The sequence below is a fragment of the Nothobranchius furzeri genome, chromosome 9, assembly GCF_043380555.1.
Source record: "Nothobranchius furzeri strain GRZ-AD chromosome 9, NfurGRZ-RIMD1, whole genome shotgun sequence".
In the NCBI taxonomy this organism is placed as follows: Eukaryota; Metazoa; Chordata; class Actinopteri; order Cyprinodontiformes; family Nothobranchiidae; genus Nothobranchius; species Nothobranchius furzeri.
In genome coordinates, this window is record NC_091749.1 from 26,360,037 (window position 1) to 26,378,193 (window position 18,157).

The window sequence follows — 18,157 nt, forward strand, 5'->3', positions numbered from 1 at the left end:
AAACAGAGACGGTGGGACTATTATGGGATGGCCAGGTAAAGGTAATGAACAATCCTCCAAGAGTCAGTGAGAGTAGACTCTAGGGATGGAATCAGTAAGGTCTGTAGAGGAAACTCCTCTGAACGGATCACGCTGACTAGGGGCAGCTCAGCTCAGTAAGAACACTTTCATCAGGGTTACCGACCACCTGGCCACAGACTAACATAAATCACAGCCATGACACGAGTTTTAGCCGTTTTGCTGCAAGATCTTGTCTGATATGTAAATACCCACAGAGTGGAGGACTCTCCGCTGCTGCCACGGTAACCGTTACATGTAAAAGGGCCAGAGCTGTAGACCTAAAGCTCCGTCTGGGCCTTGCAGCTCTGGAGCCACCATTGCTCTTTATAACTTTAGCTAGAAATGAAATGCTAATTGATGTTTACAGGTATGAAATTTAAAAATGCACGTTTAAGCAGCTTTTCAGTTTTTATAATATAACTGCACCAAGTTTCCATAACAGAAAAGCACCTGTAATACCGTAAATCCTCTAATACAGGCCGGTATTCAATTAAAGGCCGGGTCTCCAATTTTGGCCGGTGTCGGAGTCAGCGGAGGGTAAATAATGGCCGGTCTCTTATTGTGGCCAGATGGAATGTGGTAACAAGCAAGTATGAGCGTCCCAGCGGCAGGGTTATAGTCCCCAAATCAACCAGCAGGAGGCAGTAGAGGTTCACGCAGACCTTTTTTGAGCTTTTTCTTCAATGCTTTGTAACTACAGACACGATCCTCTATCACGCTCCTACCACACAGAGTCACGGTGTCAGTTAACCATGCTAATTCAACCCGCTCCACAGAACACACATCACCTTCCCTGTGGCTTACATAACACTCACACAACACGCAAATCAGCACATAGGAACTAGCAGAACGATAGGCAACACATATAACACAATACCCAGAATGCACCTGGCTTACAACCCCAGCCAGGTCATTACACTATCAAGTTCAAAGAGAACATGCTGATTATGCTGCAGAACACTCTGGGGAGCAGCAGTAGGGGGTGTATGAACTACAGCAGGGATTCCCAAAGTGTGGTGCGCGCACCCCTGGGGGTGCGCGAGCTGCCGCTAGGGGGTGCGCGAGGTGAAAAGTGTAATGGCTGCGGAGCTCAGAGAAGTCTGTCATATGTCACCATTAGCGTAGAAACTCATTTGTGGGTGGGCCAAAGAAAAAGTAAGTGGGCACAATAAATGTAAGTGAAAACAAGTATATTTTTGCGCACGCGTGTCCGCCGCATGTGCCCTAGCTTCATAATAACAATGTGCCGAGCTTCAGCGCTCTGGCCTGCGCATGCCGATATGTTCCGTATTTGATCATTTTTAACGGTGTTGGAGAAATCTGAAGGTGGCGAGTCATTCTGGCAGATTGTAATTAACACCCTGTCTCATGCAGGTGTTCTGACATTGTAAACCTCACACACAGAACATTGTGGATGTAACAAAATAAATCAAGAAATGATTCACATTCAGGCTAAAGACAGCGCGCTGAAGATCTGAAGTTCAGAGTGCGTCTGTCAGCGGTCAGACGCGTTCGGCTGAACCACGGCTCACGGGTGCACAAGTGAGCACATCTGGGCTGGGCAGAAGGAATTTTACAACATTGGTTTAAATAGCGCGAGACGCGGTGACTTGAGCGGCTATGCCGCGCGCACGTGCGTGCGCGCACACACACAGATTCAATAAGCGCGCACGCTGCTTTAACTCCGGCCCGCTGTCAGACTGAAGGCAGAAATGAACGCTGCCTCCACCGTGATAAAAACTTTTAAGAGGTTATTTTTCATTCAAGGTCAAATTAAGATATTAGCTTCTGGGATGAGTCGGGTCCGCTCCAGCCAGTGACTCCTCATGAACCTGACCACATCTCATGTTACTGCAGCATTTGTTATTCCGGTCCGCATGACAGCGGATCGCAGATTCAGCCACACCATAAAACAGCAATAAGTTGGTCTGAGGCAAAAGTGAACATCATGGCTATATCTTGTCCCCTATTGACATTTGATTACGCACAAGTAGGTGATCAGCTCAGATTTACGCAGAGCAGAGGGAAGGAGAGCGCTCTGGCCGCACAGGTTAAACGTTCCTACTTTAAGAAAACCGTTAAATTGCATTGTTTATGTGCTACCTGGGCACTCTAAACATTTATCCAAAATGAAATCAAAGGAAATTGTAATGGTATTGAATGCTTATTAATTACTATTTAAAAAATGAAAGTGATGGGGAATTTTTTTTAACCCTGTCTGTTTAGCTTGACATCTGACATATATATATATATATATATATATATATATATATATATATATATATATATATATATATATATATATATATAGCCATGCCCCGATGTGGGGGCTGGGGGGGGGGGGGGTGCGTCGACATGGTCGGGACATAGAAGGGGGTGCGCGGCTAAATAAGTTTGGGAACCACTGAACTACAGTAATCCCTCGTTTATCGCGGTAGATGCGTTCCAGACCTGGCCGCGATAGATGAAAATCCGCGAAGTAGGGACTCCCAGCATGCCCCTCGCGGGGATTCCCTCCACGTCGCACCTACGTCACAAACCGCGGCTATAAACGGAAGTCGCCTTTCCAGCTCACCACTCAGTCATCGTTTCTTCAGATTCATGATCAGAGTTTCCAACCTACCGATCAATCCAACGAACTATCAGCTCATAGTAAGTTATCTTACTTACTTCTGGAAAGCCCGGCATTTCCGTGTCACTTCGTTGACGCTCGAACGCTCGGGGGTTTCCTAGAGCACCGACGCTATCACTTCCGCGTCTGTGAAACCACGCTCCCTATTGAATTATCGTATGATCACATTCTCTTTTTGGGGGTAAAACTCAAGAAAAAAATTTTTTTTACTTGGTTTTTTTAGTTTTATTACAAAAAGTGCATTTTATGATGAAATTGATGAAAAAAAACAAGAATTTCTTGATATTTCGCATGGGGGGGGGGGGGGGCAACGTGCTGTGCCAGACCGTAGGTACTGACACGCGATCGTTCATGTCGATTCATTTCCTTTAATGTTTTCTGTCTTTTATTTGCGCCTGATGCGTTTCACTGCATGCTGTGGAGCGGGACGCTTCACCTTGTCCTCCGACGCACTGATCACTGATACGGCCGCCAAACAGGGAGCGCTCCGCTGTTTTTGCGGTCGGTAGATCTTTTAGAACTGCAGTTCAAAGGTAACTCATAAGGTGAATATATATGAACCCAGGCAGCAGTTTTTCTTTAGGATCGAGAGGAGATGCAGGAAGATAATAAACAGACAGGACAGAAAAATAGTCAAATAAAAACAAGTTAGTTTTTGTACCTGGTGGTTGCAACAAACAGACACCATTGAAGGTAATCAGAAGTGAGGAACAGATAATGAAATAATTATTTTAATGTTTAGAGCAGCAGGAACTCCAAGAGGCTGCAAGCGCATCAGTGAGTTTGCGGCCGCTGCGCAGGGGGAGGGGGGAGAGGGCTGAAGCAGGAACTACCGTTGTTAAAAGAAATGTGTTTAACTTTGAAAATGTGGGCGCAATTTTAATTGTCAAAACCTCCAACGAACCATTAGTTCATTTTGCTCAAAAAGAAATAGAGGCCTGCCTCTAATACTGGCCCTCCTTCCAATAAAGGCCTGGAGCTTGATGGGCTTGAGTCAAATACAGGCCCGGGCCTGTATTAGAGGATTTACGGTATTTCAGATCATCTTTTTTTTCAACATCACTCTCTGCAAATGTCAAAACCCCACAGAAAAAATATCACTTTTCTGTTCCTTAATCTGAAAATGTAATCATTTCTATTATCATGTTCACAATGTGGAGGTTTTCAAAACTGAGGACAAGTCTCTCATTGTAGATATTTACAGAAGAGAAATGAACTATTTTTGACTGTAATTTCAGAAAAAAAGTCAAAGTCCTATTAGTTGTGACACACACTGATGTGTGTGCGAAATTTGTTCTCTGCATTTGACCCATCCCCTGGGGGAGTGGTGAGCTGCAGACACAGCCACGCTAGGGAACCATTTGGTGCTTTAACCCCCAAATCCAACCCTTTAAAGCTGAGAGCCAAGCAAGGAGCCATTCGGTCCCATTTTTTCAAAGCCTTTGGTATGACCCGACCAGGAATTGAACCCTGATCTCCCAGTCTCAGGGCGAACACTCTACCACTAGGCCACTGAGCTGGTGGCCTAGCGGTAAGCATCTGAATCCTGACTTTAATCACAGAGTGTTGAGGAAAACAGAGAATTTTTGTGAGTGGCCCTAATCCTCTTAGGTACATATTTAGCAACAATGATTAATTGTCTCTTTTCAAAGGGTTGTGTAACATTTGTGGTTCTTACTAGTTTAATTTTGGTGGATTGGGGAATGCAGCTGTTGCTGCAGACCCCTGACCTGTGTCTTTGCTATCATAACAACAATAAAAGATCAGGGGCCTCATTTATCAAGCCTACTTACGCACAAAAAGGGGTTGGAAAACTGCGTAAGCAACTTTCCACGCAAACTTTGGGATTTATGAAAGAAAAATTGGCGGAAAAATGTGCTCAACTTTAAATTGACTAATGACCTGGCTTACGCACATGTTGGACATGGAGAGCACCTGCAGCGCTGCTGCTGAGAAGGATAAAATTATGAAATCCTGCAGCATTATCACTTGTACTGCTTCGTGTTCACACAGAACAAGACCTCCCACACGCGTGCACGCACACACACACACGCTCTCGCACACACACACACACACACACACACAGCCTGAAGCGCAGAATACGGAATGCAGAATATCAGCAGGGGGACAGATTGAGACAGAATGTCATGCGTCTGTGACAGTGTGTGTGTCCGTCACTGTGACCCGATTGATCATGCACCCTGGCTACTTGTACAGGGGAGATCTCTGTTTGGGTGACTGGTTAGCGTGTGTGACTTTCACCTGGGATTCTGGGGATCAAATCCTGATTGGACCATTTTTTTAATCTCCGCCACAGATCTCTCTGAAGAATTCACAACATTGACGGCTTCAGCAACGCTGTGCCACTCCGTGGATTTTCTCTTATTTGTTTTGCAAAAGCACTTCCTTTCATTTCTCCACCTCACCCACAGGTACCTCAATTTCTGCTTCTGGGAAATAGAGCTTCCTTGATCTGCCTTGATCTACGGTCACCTTCGTCATTGGCGGGAGCGCTGCAACAGCCGGCTTATATGTATGCATGAGATCCACAAGGCACTTTGCATTGACTATGGCAGTAAGTGGGCGTGGTGAGGACGGGATGTGACTAAAATGCAGCTGAGAAAAATTCTAGATAGTTTCTGATTTATGAAGCGGAGATTGCGTGCAGCCGTGCGTACTCCATGTTTGATAGATCACAAACCTACTTGGCGTACTTATTTTTTGCTGAGCTTAAGTACGGTTTTAGTAAGGATTCTACACAATGTTTGACAAATGACACCCCTGCTCACATAAAGATGGATGTTTCTGTGCTTCCTTACCTTTGCTTCTACAGGGCGGTCACAGATGGCCCCCGACAATCTCAGGTTCTCCTGTCTGACCAAAGTCTGATAAATGTGTTCCTCCTTATCTTCTTGACTGTCCACATCCTCTCCCCTGGCTTCAAGCTCTCCCTCTGAGTGATTGGGAGATGACAGGTGAGACCGGCTAGCCAAATCCTCCGACCATCTCCGTCTGAGGAAGTAGGAAGCACAACAAAGCTTCGTATTCTTACAGCTAAACCATAGTATCAGATATAGTCCCACTAAATCAGTTTGTTCACATTTGCTGGTCCAGATTTAGAAGATGTAGTTTTACATCACTTCTGACTATTGTTCTATTGGAGAAAGCTTGTGGGAATGCTGTTTCATCAATAACGTGGAGTGGCTACCCGCTGTAAAGTGCCGTGCTGAGGTTTGGTTCAGGTGTAAATGGTTTAGAGGGGTCAATCCCAGAGAAAGACCTCAGCCGGGCAGGAGGAGGGAGGGCCAACGTCCGTCCAGTGAGAGAGGAGGACAAAATGGCCGCTGATACAGCTGACCTGTAGAAGGAAGCACGCATGTGGTGTTAAGAACCGATACAGCATCAGGACAACATGCCATCTCATTAATGTGGCTCGGTACAATCAGAACAATCACAAAGTGACGTTTTTTTTTTATTTTGACTTTGTTTTTTTGAGTATTTTTCATTTTTATAAACATTAACATTTGAACACAAAACAACAAAGGAGGACCGACCAAATAAAAAGGAAGGAAGGAGATTAGGCCATCTATGTAGAACGTACACAGTGTTACAAATTAAGACATTTTGTACAACTCAGATACATATTCTCAGCGGTAACGTATAAAAAATACCATAAGGCTCTAGAGTAATGTCTCAGTGAGAAAACATTTCCATTTCTTCCAGTATTGTTCACGTTTTTCTGAGGACAGTCTCAGTGAGGAGGTTAGTCGCTCCATAAGATAGAGTCCCTGTATTATTTCTGTCCAGTCCGAAACAGTTGGAAGATCCTCATTCAACCACTTACGTGTTATAGTGTTTTTGCTGGCCACCAGTAATACCTGTGGCAGATATCTGTCCTGTTTCCTCAGACTGGTTAGTAAATGACACTGAAGCTCCCCCCCAATCTGTAGCCCAGTTATCTGCTTGGTTCTACAAACCACTTCTGTCCAGTAGGGGGAGACTTTAGGACATTTCCAGAAAATGTGGAAGTGCCCTACTGAAGTATATCCACATTTCCTCCAACACGTAGTTTTCAGGATTTTTACATTGGTGTGCTTTAATGTTAGGGGTGATAAAACACCTCAGAGTATTTTTCCAAGCGAACTCTCTCCATGAGTCGGAGCTTGAAGTAGTGGCTCTCGTTTTACAGATATTAGACCAATCTTCTTCAGATAGATTTATTCAGGCTTCTTTCTCCCATCTAAGTTTAACGTACTTGGTAGACATTTTCCTTTCTGCTTGTAGAACTGAGTAGGTCATGGAGATTAGTTGGTTTTTTTTTTTTTTTCAGTTTCCCTTTGCACGCATCTATAAAGATTTGGACTAAAGGCTTTCTCTCCTTGGACACAGTATCTGTATTGAAGTGATGTCTTAATTGAAGATATCTAAAAAAAATCCCCTCTCTCCAAGTTGTAACCATCTGACAATTGTCCAATATGCGGTAATGCCAGAATTGCACAAATATTTGAACCTACTATCGATCCTTGCAGGGGTGAATTCTGTGTCATATGCTAGCCAGCGTAGTATTTTTGCATCTTTTTCAAGCATTTTGTCTCTGAGTTCCCTAAGCCAGATGCTCAGTGGTGTTTTTATGCAGTTGGATACTTTGTTTAAAATTTAACGCAATAATGGTTTATCCACAAGAATGGCTGGGAGAGGGCCATGAACTTCAGCCTGATCTATTTCTTTCCACCTGGCATCACATGTAGGATCACACCATGCTATCAGTACTCTAAGATGAGCAGCCTTATAATAGTTTTCAAGACACGGGAGGGCCATGCCACCTTCTTTTCTCGTTAATTGTAGCGTCTCATATTTTATTCTTGGCTTCTGCTTTCCCCAGATAAAATTTGAAATCATTCTATTCCATTCAATGAATTGCTTGGAGGACACCTCAGAAGGCAATGCCAGTTTAGGTAACACCCTCATTTTTATTAGTTCAATCCTGTTATGCGTATTCATTGGCAGTAACAGCCATCGGTCCAGATCTGATTTAATGTTAACTGTTAAGGTGGTATAGCTAAGTTTACAAATGTCAGTTAATTCTTTGGGCATTAGGACCCCTAAATATTTAATTACATTTTTATTCTAATTACCCTTTAGGAGTTTAATAATATTTTTGTTTGGTTTATAATTAAAAGTAAGAATTTGAGTTTTGTGAAGGTTTAATTTGTAACCAGAATATGAGCCAAATGTATTAAGCAAAGATAATAGTGTAGGTAGGCTAGTATCGGGTTTAGTGAGGGTCACCAGAACATCATCTGCATAAAGACACACCTTATACTGTGCGTTGTAAATGGTGACACCTGCAGCTTCCTCGCATTCTCGGATGGCCTGTGCCAGAGGTTCGATAAACAATGCGAACAGAGCTGGGCTAAGAGGGCAGCCCTGTCTGCATCCTCTTTTAGGAGAAAATTAGACTGACAGGTCCCCATTCACTTTTATCCTGGCTGTAGGAGAGTCATACAAGGATCTCAGACAGCTGATCAACTGAGTATTAAAACCAACACGTTTTAGAACTGAATGTGAAAACTCCCATCTAACAGAGTCAAAAGCCTTTTCGGTATCAAGGCTACGAACTACTGACTCTGTTTTTCATATGATTGATGTGAGGAAGTGCCCGTCGTACATTGCCATGAGTTTGTCTATTCTTTACAAATCCTGTCTGATCAGTGTCTATAAGTTCAGGGATTATATTTTCTAAATCGCTTGGCCAGTATTGTCGCAAATACTCTATAATCAATATTTAGTACTGATATGGGTCTGTAGGAGCAACACTCAGCTTCAACGTGAAGTATTAATATCCTACTGATCTACTAAGTGATAAAATTACTGCTGTTTGAATTTCTAAACTACAGAAACTACAGAGCGTCGGGATTGGGGCTCACGCATCACCCACTCTCATCCTGAGCATCGGCACACCACAGGGGTGTGTCCTCAGCCCCCTGCTCTACTCCCTCTACACCTCTCCCACCAACACCACCAACACCAGCAACACCATTGTAAAAGCTTGCTGACATAGCAGGGATGATAACTAACAGTGAGACAGCTTATAAGGAGAAGGTTCAGTATTTTAAAACATTGTGTTCGGACAAAAACAAACAGAAACATGTCAAAAACCCTAGAAAATCTAGTGGACTTCGGAACTCTGTTGTTGGTGATCTTTTCACCTTCTCGGCTCAACAAGGAAACTCATGGGGAAGCAACACGGAATGATAGGAGCAGACGAGGTAAACAACAGACGAAACAACAAACAGAACAGATCAAGTAGGTGGAGCACCCCAGGAAGAGCAGGGGATAACCCCCCCTCTCTTTGCTGGTTTGGATGTGCATATGCACATGTGCTTAATTTGCCCGCCTGCGACGCGCATGAAGACTAGGGTTTTGTTTTTATCGGGGGCTCTCTTGCTTTTAATGAAAAGGTTAAAAAAGTTGGTATTGTGTGCTTTTACTAACTTTTATCCTTTTTCTTTTATGTGTGGGGGTGTTACGGCTGCCAGCCTGGCCAGTGGGATGCAGGAGCCAGGATCACCCAGCCCTGGTGATCAGCCTGACACCGCCCCTCCTCCTCCTCTCTTCCAGGCTGCTGAGGAGCACAGCTGAGCTGAATCCTGTTGATGACCCACGCCTGGGATAAAAACGCTGTGCCTTCAGCAGTCTGGGAGGCAGCAGTGCAGGGGTCCTGCTGTCCTACAGGCCTCAGTTTGGGTTCAACCCCTTTGTTTGAGATCAGTTAACTTTAAGGTTTTAACTCTGAGTTATGAGCTTTTAAAGGGAGAAGCTCTTAAGAGGATCCAGAGGGATCTTTTGATGTTGTTGGTTAAAAAGCTTAACTTGGTTTGATGAAATTTTATTGACTCCGGTTTTAAAGACCTTCTGTGTTGGTAAAACTTTTACAGTAAGTTTTTACCAGGTGTTTTTATAGTTGGTAATTGGTGTAATGTTAACCTTTTTGAGTTTTTTTGTTTTTGTTTTGCATTCTTTATAATGATCACCATCTGTTTGCTCTTGTTTTTAGAACCTTTTACAACAGTTAAAACCATTTTAACTCCACTGTCGTATTTCTTATGTTACCCCCTCCTTCGCATTTTAACATCTCCTGTCGGACGTAACATAAATTATCGTTTTGTTTTATTTCATATTTTTTAGCAGCAAACCTGTCTTGTTTCACTTGAAACGCTGGCAAATGGAATATTCAACGAATCAACAGAAGCTTAGATTAGAACACTTAACGAAAAAATATTTTGCCTTAAAAAAAGTGAGGCCGTCGAATGCACAGAGTATATATGTGCTGGCGCATGGTCAGGATGGTACCACCTCTGCCTCAATTTGAGCCAGGAAAAACCCTGTATTTGTAATAGTGATGTGACATTTACGGATGAATCGAATCTTTTGAACAGGTTTTTAAAGTGAACGACGAGAGCAGAGTCCCTGTAGAGAGTCGTTAATCATGTATTCTGGTGACGAACCTCCCCGAAAGTCGGCAAAGCACACCCGCTCAACCCCCACCCACTGCTGTGACTGACGTTGGCGGAACGCTACCCAACCACCGTGCGCCCACCGGAGGAACACGTTGCTCTTAACAACCCCCACACACACTCTCATGGTTTTGCTTCGTTCAAAGGAGCCAGTCTTTTGAACGGCTTTTTGAGGTTAACGACCAACTAATATTATATTATGTCATAATGTCCCCATTTCATGCTTTTCTTGGTTAATTATTACAATTCCAGCAAGAAGCTTATTTCTGCTGCTATAGTACCACATAATTCTGTGTAAATAATCGTGTCATCTGGTATTTATTGTGATGTAAAAATGTACAAAGTAATGTTCTCAGGAGGTGTTTTTTACTACAGTATAGGGGCGAGGGTGGCATAGGAGTTAAGTGCTTGCCCCGTAATCGGAAGGTTGCAGATTCGAGCCCCGCTCAGTTTGTCGCTGTCGTTGTGTCCTTGGGCAAGACACTTAACACCTCTTGCCTGCTGGTGGCACCTGTGCTTGGCAGCCTCGCCCCTGTCAGTGCACCCCAGGGCAGCTGCGGCTACATTGTAGCTCATCCCCACCACCGTGTGAATGTGTGTGAATGGGTGAATGACTGATTGTGTTGTAAAGAGCCTTGGGGGGTCCCAGGACTCTAGAAGGCACTATATCAAATACAGGCCATTTAACATTTACCATAGTTGTTTTAAGACAACAAAAACACTTTAGAACTAGCCCCAAACATCAGAGCCACTAGATCAGCTGTCTGGACCAGACAAAAATCTATTTCTCCAAACTGAGGTTGTTTATTGAACGATCTACTACAGGTTAGACATGGCTTTCTCTACTACAAAAGATAATAACTGTGCTTTTAAAAAGACAAAATGCGAGTAAACAGTCACATAAAATGGTGCTGGAGGGGATGGTGTGCTGCTGGGTACCTGACATTGTTGGGTAAAGGGTGTGGTCTTTGGGGGGGAGGAGTACGAGGCACGGCCGCTTTAGGGGCGATGGAGGCAGCAGGCATCATGCCAGGAGCTATATGCTTCTACACAACACACAGAAAGAGGTGGAGGGATGTCCATCAGAAATTAAAACAACACAGCTGTCTGTTCAATTCGATTCAAATTCAATTCAAAAATACTTTATTAATCCCTGAGGGAAATTGATTAAAATGTAAATAAGTAAATACGTCATCAAACTGACTTGTTATCCTAAACAGCCATTAGTTACTCTAGCTCAAGTCAATTTTACTAAGTCTGTTAGTTTAAAACTACAAAGTTAAGCACGTTAGCTTAAACCCACCAGTTAATAATTACCTGCAACGACACTAACTAGGGACAGGACAGCTAACTAAATGCAGAAAATGGTTCTACGCAAGCAATAATTTGGAGGATTCATTAACTCAGAACTCACAAATTCCTCGTCTTTCTCCCGTCTGAAGTTGAATTTTAACATTTTAAAACCGTCTCACTTTACTCCTAGCTTGGCGAAGTTGATGTAAGTTTTCGTCCCACGGATCGACTTTACCGACCATTATTTTATCAAATTGCATCGAGAACGCCCAAATGGTTTCCTATTACTTTTACGTCTGTCATTATTACTCTTATTCACTAAACATCGCTGAAGATAGGCACGCTAACTAAATCAAACTGGTCACTGCGGGTGGGTGGCTTGTATCCATACGCATCATCATGACAAGCTACATGAGTCCAAGAGTATTTCTGATTGGTTGGCTTCTAAAATCCAACCAATCATAAGTCGTTTTACTCTCCTTAGCAACGACGTTTGTTCAACGCAACTGTTTGTCCAATAGGAGGCGACTAAGCAGGACTCAGAACATGTATTTTAACCATAGACTGTCGAAATAAGCATCTCGTGGCCACGTCCACGAGTTGCTTAAAGTGTCACCAGACGGGCATGTAATACACGACAAAATATTATTATTACCCAACTTGTCTGGGGACTGCAGTTTAAAAATAGGCAAGGCAGCTTTATTTATAGAGCACAAACACAGAGGCAGTTCAATGCGCTTTACAATTATCAGGACATATGAAAACAACATAAAAACACAAATTCAAATACACATGGATAGAATTACAGTTTAAAGCTAAAGGAAGACAAAGTTACAGTGACAGTGGAGATGACGCAGCATGTTCATTTAAAGGCTGATGAGTACATTAGGGTTTTATTTTTGTTTTGAACAACACGAGGGTTGGAACACATCTGAGGTCAAAGGGAAACTGATTCCATATGTGAGCAGCATAGTAACTAAATGCATCTCCACCATGTTTGGTTCTGACCCGTGGTACCGCCAGCTGATTGTTTCCTAAGGATATCATCTCAGAGTCCTAGGTGTATATACAGAAATTAGATCTGACATGTATTTTAGCGCCATGCCATTGAGTGATTTATAAAGTAGAAGCACTTTGAAATCTATTCTGTAGTTTACTGGTAACCAGTGTAGAGATCTTGTCATGATCCGCCCCGGCCTCCCTGACTGTGTCTCTCCTGCCCTGATTAGCCTTATTGTTCTCACCTGTCCCTGATTACTCTGCCCAGGTGTTCCTGATTCCCTTGTGTATTTATACCTCCCTCCTTGTTGCTGTCTTTGTCGGTTCATTGTCGTTTGTGCATGTTTGTTCGTCCTGTTGCTCCCAGTCTACGATTAAACATCTTTTTATTTTTCATCCGTCTGCCTGATCTTCTGCCTCCTGAAACCCACCACCACACATGGTCTGCCATCTCCACCCGCAGAACATGACAGATCTAAGAACAGGAGTGATGTGCTCCGTTCTCTTAGTTCTTGTTAAGACAGCAGCATTCTGAACAAGTTGCAGTTGCTTCACAGCTTTCTGGGAGGACCAGTTAGGAGGCCATTGCAATAGTCCTGCCCATTAGAAATCAATCAATCATTTTATTTATAAAGCCCCTTCCCACCCCCATTCAAGGGGGCCCAAGGTGCTGAACATAGTGCAAAGAAGTAGCACAATAAAACTGCTCTAAAATAAAAAACAGATAAAAATATAAAAATATATATATAAAAAAAAGAGTAAAAACAATGAAAATAGTTATAAAAAACATTAAAATGTGAATAAAAACAAAAAACAGATCTAAAATACAGCCTTGCTTTAAAAAGTGGACAGCGATGTGGACGGTTTGATTTCTTGTGGGAGTCATCAGCATAGCTATGAAAGGCAATAATATTAAGTATGACCTGACCCTGGGGGAGCATATAGAGATTAAAGAGTAGTTGTCCTAGAATTGAGCCTTGGGGGGCCCCACATGTCACATGTCATGGTGACCAACTTTGATTGGTAATCCTTAATAGAGATAACATAGCCCCCATCTTTGAGATAGAACTGGAACCAGCCAAGCACTGTGCCTGATAGTTCCACCCAGTTTGTGAGTCTGTCCAGAAGGATGTTATGGTCAACATTATCGAAAGCTGCGCTGAGGTCAAAATCTGTAGGCTTATAGCTTCCATGATTTCTTGGACCCCAGAGGAGACAGACCTACTCCACAAAGATGGTACATGAATATAACCTGTTGACAGGTTTGCTAAAGAGCATGGAGGAGATTCCAGGAGACAGGCGGTTACTCCAGAGATGGCCAGGGTCCTCGCAGGTCCTTCACCCATCATCAGGATCCCTAAAGGGTCCTCAAGCAGGCCGCTGCTGTGAACGTCTGACTGGTTTTCATGAGGGTGCTGTTTTTACAGAATAAATCTATTACTGAAAGTTAACATGTATTTATTGGAATTGGAGTTTGAAAGGAAAATATTTCTAATACCTGATGTTCTGAACACACTGCCAGCTTTTTCACATGGCTCTAAAATATTGAACAATAAAGTTTAAGGCCAAACGAGCAACATTTAATCACGCGTTACTTTTTCAGTGTGTGACAAGACGGATTAAAATGTCTTGAGTTGACTCGGGCACGTTGGTTCGGTGAACTCAAACCTCATTCCACACATTTCCAAGCAGCTTGGCATTTTTAAGCTCTGACAGAAAAAAGAAACAGACAAATATTTAAGAAGATTCATCAAGCCCCTTTTCTTTATTCTTTTATTGAAGTGTACATATCAGACAAATGTTTAACAATGAGCAGCTATGCCAAATAAAGTGCAGGAAATGGAGCAAGCCAGCCTGAAAACCAAAAGGAACCATGACCCTCATCCAAGGCCTTTAGAATCACTAGGCACCGTGGCGTAAAGAAAATGCACGTGTGTGTGTACTCTGCACAGCTACACACACTCAGCACATTGTGGAGGAAACGGCTTGAGACTGTAAAGATTTAGCTTAAATGGCACAAAAAAGACACACTGGGTAAGCAGACAAAACTGAATCTTACATTTTCTCAGTGTTATTAAAACCATTTACAGGTTTAAAACATTTTATGACGACAACACTCAGCTTACCAACATGATCCTGCAAGAGACCAAGAAATCCACCATGTAACATTTACACTACACCTACAGCTTCAGTATATCCATTTTTGTGTTAATAATTACATAAATAATTTGATTATCAAATGAATAAGAATCTACTTTGTAGATAATGATAGTCCAACACCATGAAATGTCAGTAAAATGTGAGATTAGTTGAGACAGAGCTGGTTTTGATCACAGTCACCGCCGACTGTCCGAGTGAAAAGCATGAAGGTCATCAATGTATTCACATTTGTCCCTTCTAGTATAAATAATTAGGTTTTACTACATCATGATGCACATTGATAAAAACGCACAGCTGCCGCTCCTCCAAACAGACAGCAAGTAACAGAAATCTGATCAGGAATGGAGTCGCGCTGGCAAGATAAAAAAAAAAAAAATTCCCATTCCCTGCATGTCCCAGACACGGCATCCCGATGACACTGCCTCACACACGCAAAACAGCAACACACAACCAACGTATACATCAACGATTTAGCAGCTTGTGGGATATTGCATTCTAAAACTCTTCCTAGACACAAACAAAAAATCACAGCACATTTAGTTTTCCCTCAATCACTGCTTCAAATATCTGCCAGAAGTACAGATCTGTTTAGTAAATACATGGCTTTCCGAGTCCAGCAGCACATGTGGAGAATCCTTCACTTGAACGTTAGAGATCAGACACAGAGAGCCACAGTAACACGACGGGGCTAACGAAGGACCTCTCACTGCTACAGCCAGGCAGACAGCAGCACTTTGCTTCCCTCTCTAGGATGGTCAGGAGTGTTTCTGCTACAAACAAAAGCTGAGAGTTAATCTCAGTGGATAAGGATATCTGGTGTGTTTGTCCTCACGCTGCAGCTGTACTGGGCCGCAGCCATGCTGGTGTGACAAAGAATCCCGTTTCAGCCGTTTCTTGCCTGGTGTTCAATCCAGATGTCTTCGGAAACACAGCTGCCCTGGGATGGTACCCATGTAATAGCAAAGGCACTCGTGTGTGTGTGTGTGTGTGTGTGTGTTGGCCCAGTGGTTTTGCTTCTAGTAATTGACATACAAGCTACATACAGTATTTGCCATTATTCTACACCAGCAGGCACCAGAACAGCAAGTCCATCATCTACACCAACATTACTCTGCAGGTCTGCAGTCCCTTCCCTAGTGGCTACTGTCGCTGTTGTAGCAGCTGGAGCTGGGAAAGGTGGGAATGGGTTTGTTCCAGGACATAGCACCAGAATGATCCATCGTAGGCAGGTTTAACATGCTGGCACTCTTCATCTTGTTCTTCATGCCCCAGCTGAGGAATGAGGACTTCTTGGTTACTTTGCGGTTTTTTAGAGGCTTCTCTTCATCATTATACGCCAGGCAAATCATGGAGTAGGTCTTAGGCAGGTTTCCACAGAAGGTGGCACTCTTTGCAGGCTAGAAGGAGACAAACATGTTTTATCAGTTTCTCAATAAAAATAAAAAATAAATGGTGTTGTTGTGCTTTAATGTAGAACCCCATACACCAAAACTTAGCCAGACAGTGTGTTGGAGGTATACCGGGTTAGCATTATAGACTTGTGGTTCTCCGACAGTGGTACACACACCACTGGTGGAGCTCTACATATGTTGGTATCAACCACTGACAAAGAAATAACATCAACAGCTGAACTGTTGTGGAAAGCTAAAAACATCAGGGGTTCAAGATCTGAGCTCCAAAAGGAAACTGCTGGGAATAAAAGTTCAACAGAGAAAGTTGGAGAAGCAAACCGCTCATGTTTAATAAAACAAGTCGGTCACGAATGAATTTCCTGTTGTCTGAATCATATCTTTGGATTCACAAAGACTTCCATTCATAATACCACTGAGGACAGGAAATGTGCAGGACCTACCATTGAAGGGTTGCTGTCCATCAGGCTGACCACCTGGATTTCAGTCCCTTCTTCATCCACATCCTTCAGAAGTTGCATCACCTCACTAACTCCCATCCATTTGCTGTCTGTTTTACCCACAGCGACAATATAGTCTCCCTCTTTCAGGCCATCACCCTTAAACAGACACGAGGGAGAACGAGCGTTAGAGCAAAACATCAGAAAAGCTAAGACACGAGCAAGGTTTAGCTCTGAACCGTCCTTAACACTAGAACTCCCAAGGCAGTCATTTTGACCGTTTTCATATTCTGATATGTAATAACTTTAGTTAGATGATCTCATGTTGTCCTGGCTTCCTGGCTTTTCCTATTTTTATGCGTCCTTTATTTTTGCTTTATAATTTCCATAAAATAATGTATCAAAAAAGAAATATAGCTGTTTTTGTCTTTGTCTCCCACAAGCCGTCAATCCGACGACTCTATAGTTTACATGGTAAAGTTTTCCTGCGGATAACGGACAGCGTCGCCGTTGCTAAGCAACCAACTGTCCAGCTCCGTGTGCTCACTCTCCATTCAAACTCTGTGTGAAATAGCTGCTAAAACAGACCCCTCGCCCCACCCACGGAAAGGATCCGTGTCGGTCACCCAATAGAGAGACTTCTTTTCAAGGTTTGGATTAAAATTATATTTTCGTACCATATTATTAGGTTCATACACCCATAAAGAGTTAATTATGGATGGGGCAGCAGTAGCTCAGGTGGTAGAGCGGGTTGCCTCATGATCGGAGGGGCATGGGTTCGATTCCAGCTCCCTCCAGGGGTATTCTGCTGTTGTGTCCTTGGGCAAGACACTTCACACAACTTGCCTGTGTTGGTGGTGGTCAGAGGGGCCGACGGTACCAAATGGCAGACCCCAGGGCGGCTGTGGCTACAAAGTAGCTTACCATCACTGGCAGTGTGTGAATGTGAGAGTGTGAAAGTGTCTTTGAGTGTCCTAAACAAGCACTAAATAAGTTTGATGTAGTATTATTATTATTATTAATAATAACGCACTTGACCCGTTTTGCTCTACGTCATCGTCAGCCTGCATTTAATGGCCAAAATTACAGCCGTCAAACTGGTGGTTCCTGGGAGTTCTAGTGTTGAGCACAAACGCGGTCTCTGTGGGCATCTTTATTTACAGGCAGGATTCCAACTATCACCCTGACCTATATTTACCTGAGTGGGTCGAGAATCTCTGGGAAAAACTCAGAGTCGTCTAAATAACAACCTCGTTATAAAAAGTCTGGCCCTGTTGGCCTTCAACAGCCTGTTTCTCTGCATGTTCTGTACGTCTGCTCTTTGTTGGCACACCTTAATGAGCTCTCGGGCTCAGAGGGATTGTAGAGCATAAATACGCCTGACTCCTAACTCCGTTAAGCAGTCGGTGTGGAGAGGGGGTGAAGATGACATCATGTTCAGTTGTTGGACACTGACTCACTGTTTTGCTGCTGACTGTCCCACTCTGGGCTGGTTCTATTATGGGTTTGGTAAGTTTTGCATCTCACCTCCCCACAGAGAGGTCAGCGTAAAAAGAAAACATGTACACTTCTACTCACTGCAGCCTGACAGTGGGGATCCAGTGAGACCACCTGGACAGGAGACTCTCCTTTCAGAGTAAAGCCCTC

The 18,157-nt window shown here is 43.3% G+C and overlaps 2 protein-coding genes across 6 annotated transcripts in view; both read right to left on the reverse strand.

The window, feature by feature from the left end:
* Nucleotides 1-11,916, reverse strand: part of cep89 (centrosomal protein 89) — a 110,510-nt gene extending 98,594 nt beyond the window's left edge. For all 4 annotated transcript variants that reach the window (XM_015953933.3, XM_015953932.3, XM_070554727.1 and 1 more), the window contains exons 1-4: nucleotides 11,624-11,916; nucleotides 11,149-11,255; nucleotides 5,901-6,050; nucleotides 5,512-5,704 (exon numbers count right to left, since the gene is read on the reverse strand). In XM_015953933.3, the coding sequence (XP_015809419.3) occupies nucleotides 5,512-5,704; nucleotides 5,901-6,050; nucleotides 11,149-11,255; nucleotides 11,624-11,665 (492 nt within the window). In that variant the 5' untranslated portion in view covers nucleotides 11,666-11,916. The remainder of the gene's footprint in view (nucleotides 1-5,511; nucleotides 5,705-5,900; nucleotides 6,051-11,148; nucleotides 11,256-11,623) is intronic.
* Nucleotides 11,917-15,625: 3,709 nt separating this feature from the next.
* The window catches only part of rhpn2 (rhophilin, Rho GTPase binding protein 2), a 38,597-nt gene continuing 36,065 nt past the window's right edge, over nucleotides 15,626-18,157 (reverse strand). For both annotated transcript variants that reach the window (XM_015953936.3, XM_015953935.3), the window contains exons 13-15: nucleotides 18,089-18,157; nucleotides 16,514-16,669; nucleotides 15,626-16,058 (exon numbers count right to left, since the gene is read on the reverse strand). The exon at nucleotides 18,089-18,157 is cut by the window's right edge and continues 78 nt beyond it. In XM_015953936.3, the coding sequence (XP_015809422.1) occupies nucleotides 15,795-16,058; nucleotides 16,514-16,669; nucleotides 18,089-18,157 (489 nt within the window). In that variant the 3' untranslated portion in view covers nucleotides 15,626-15,794. The remainder of the gene's footprint in view (nucleotides 16,059-16,513; nucleotides 16,670-18,088) is intronic.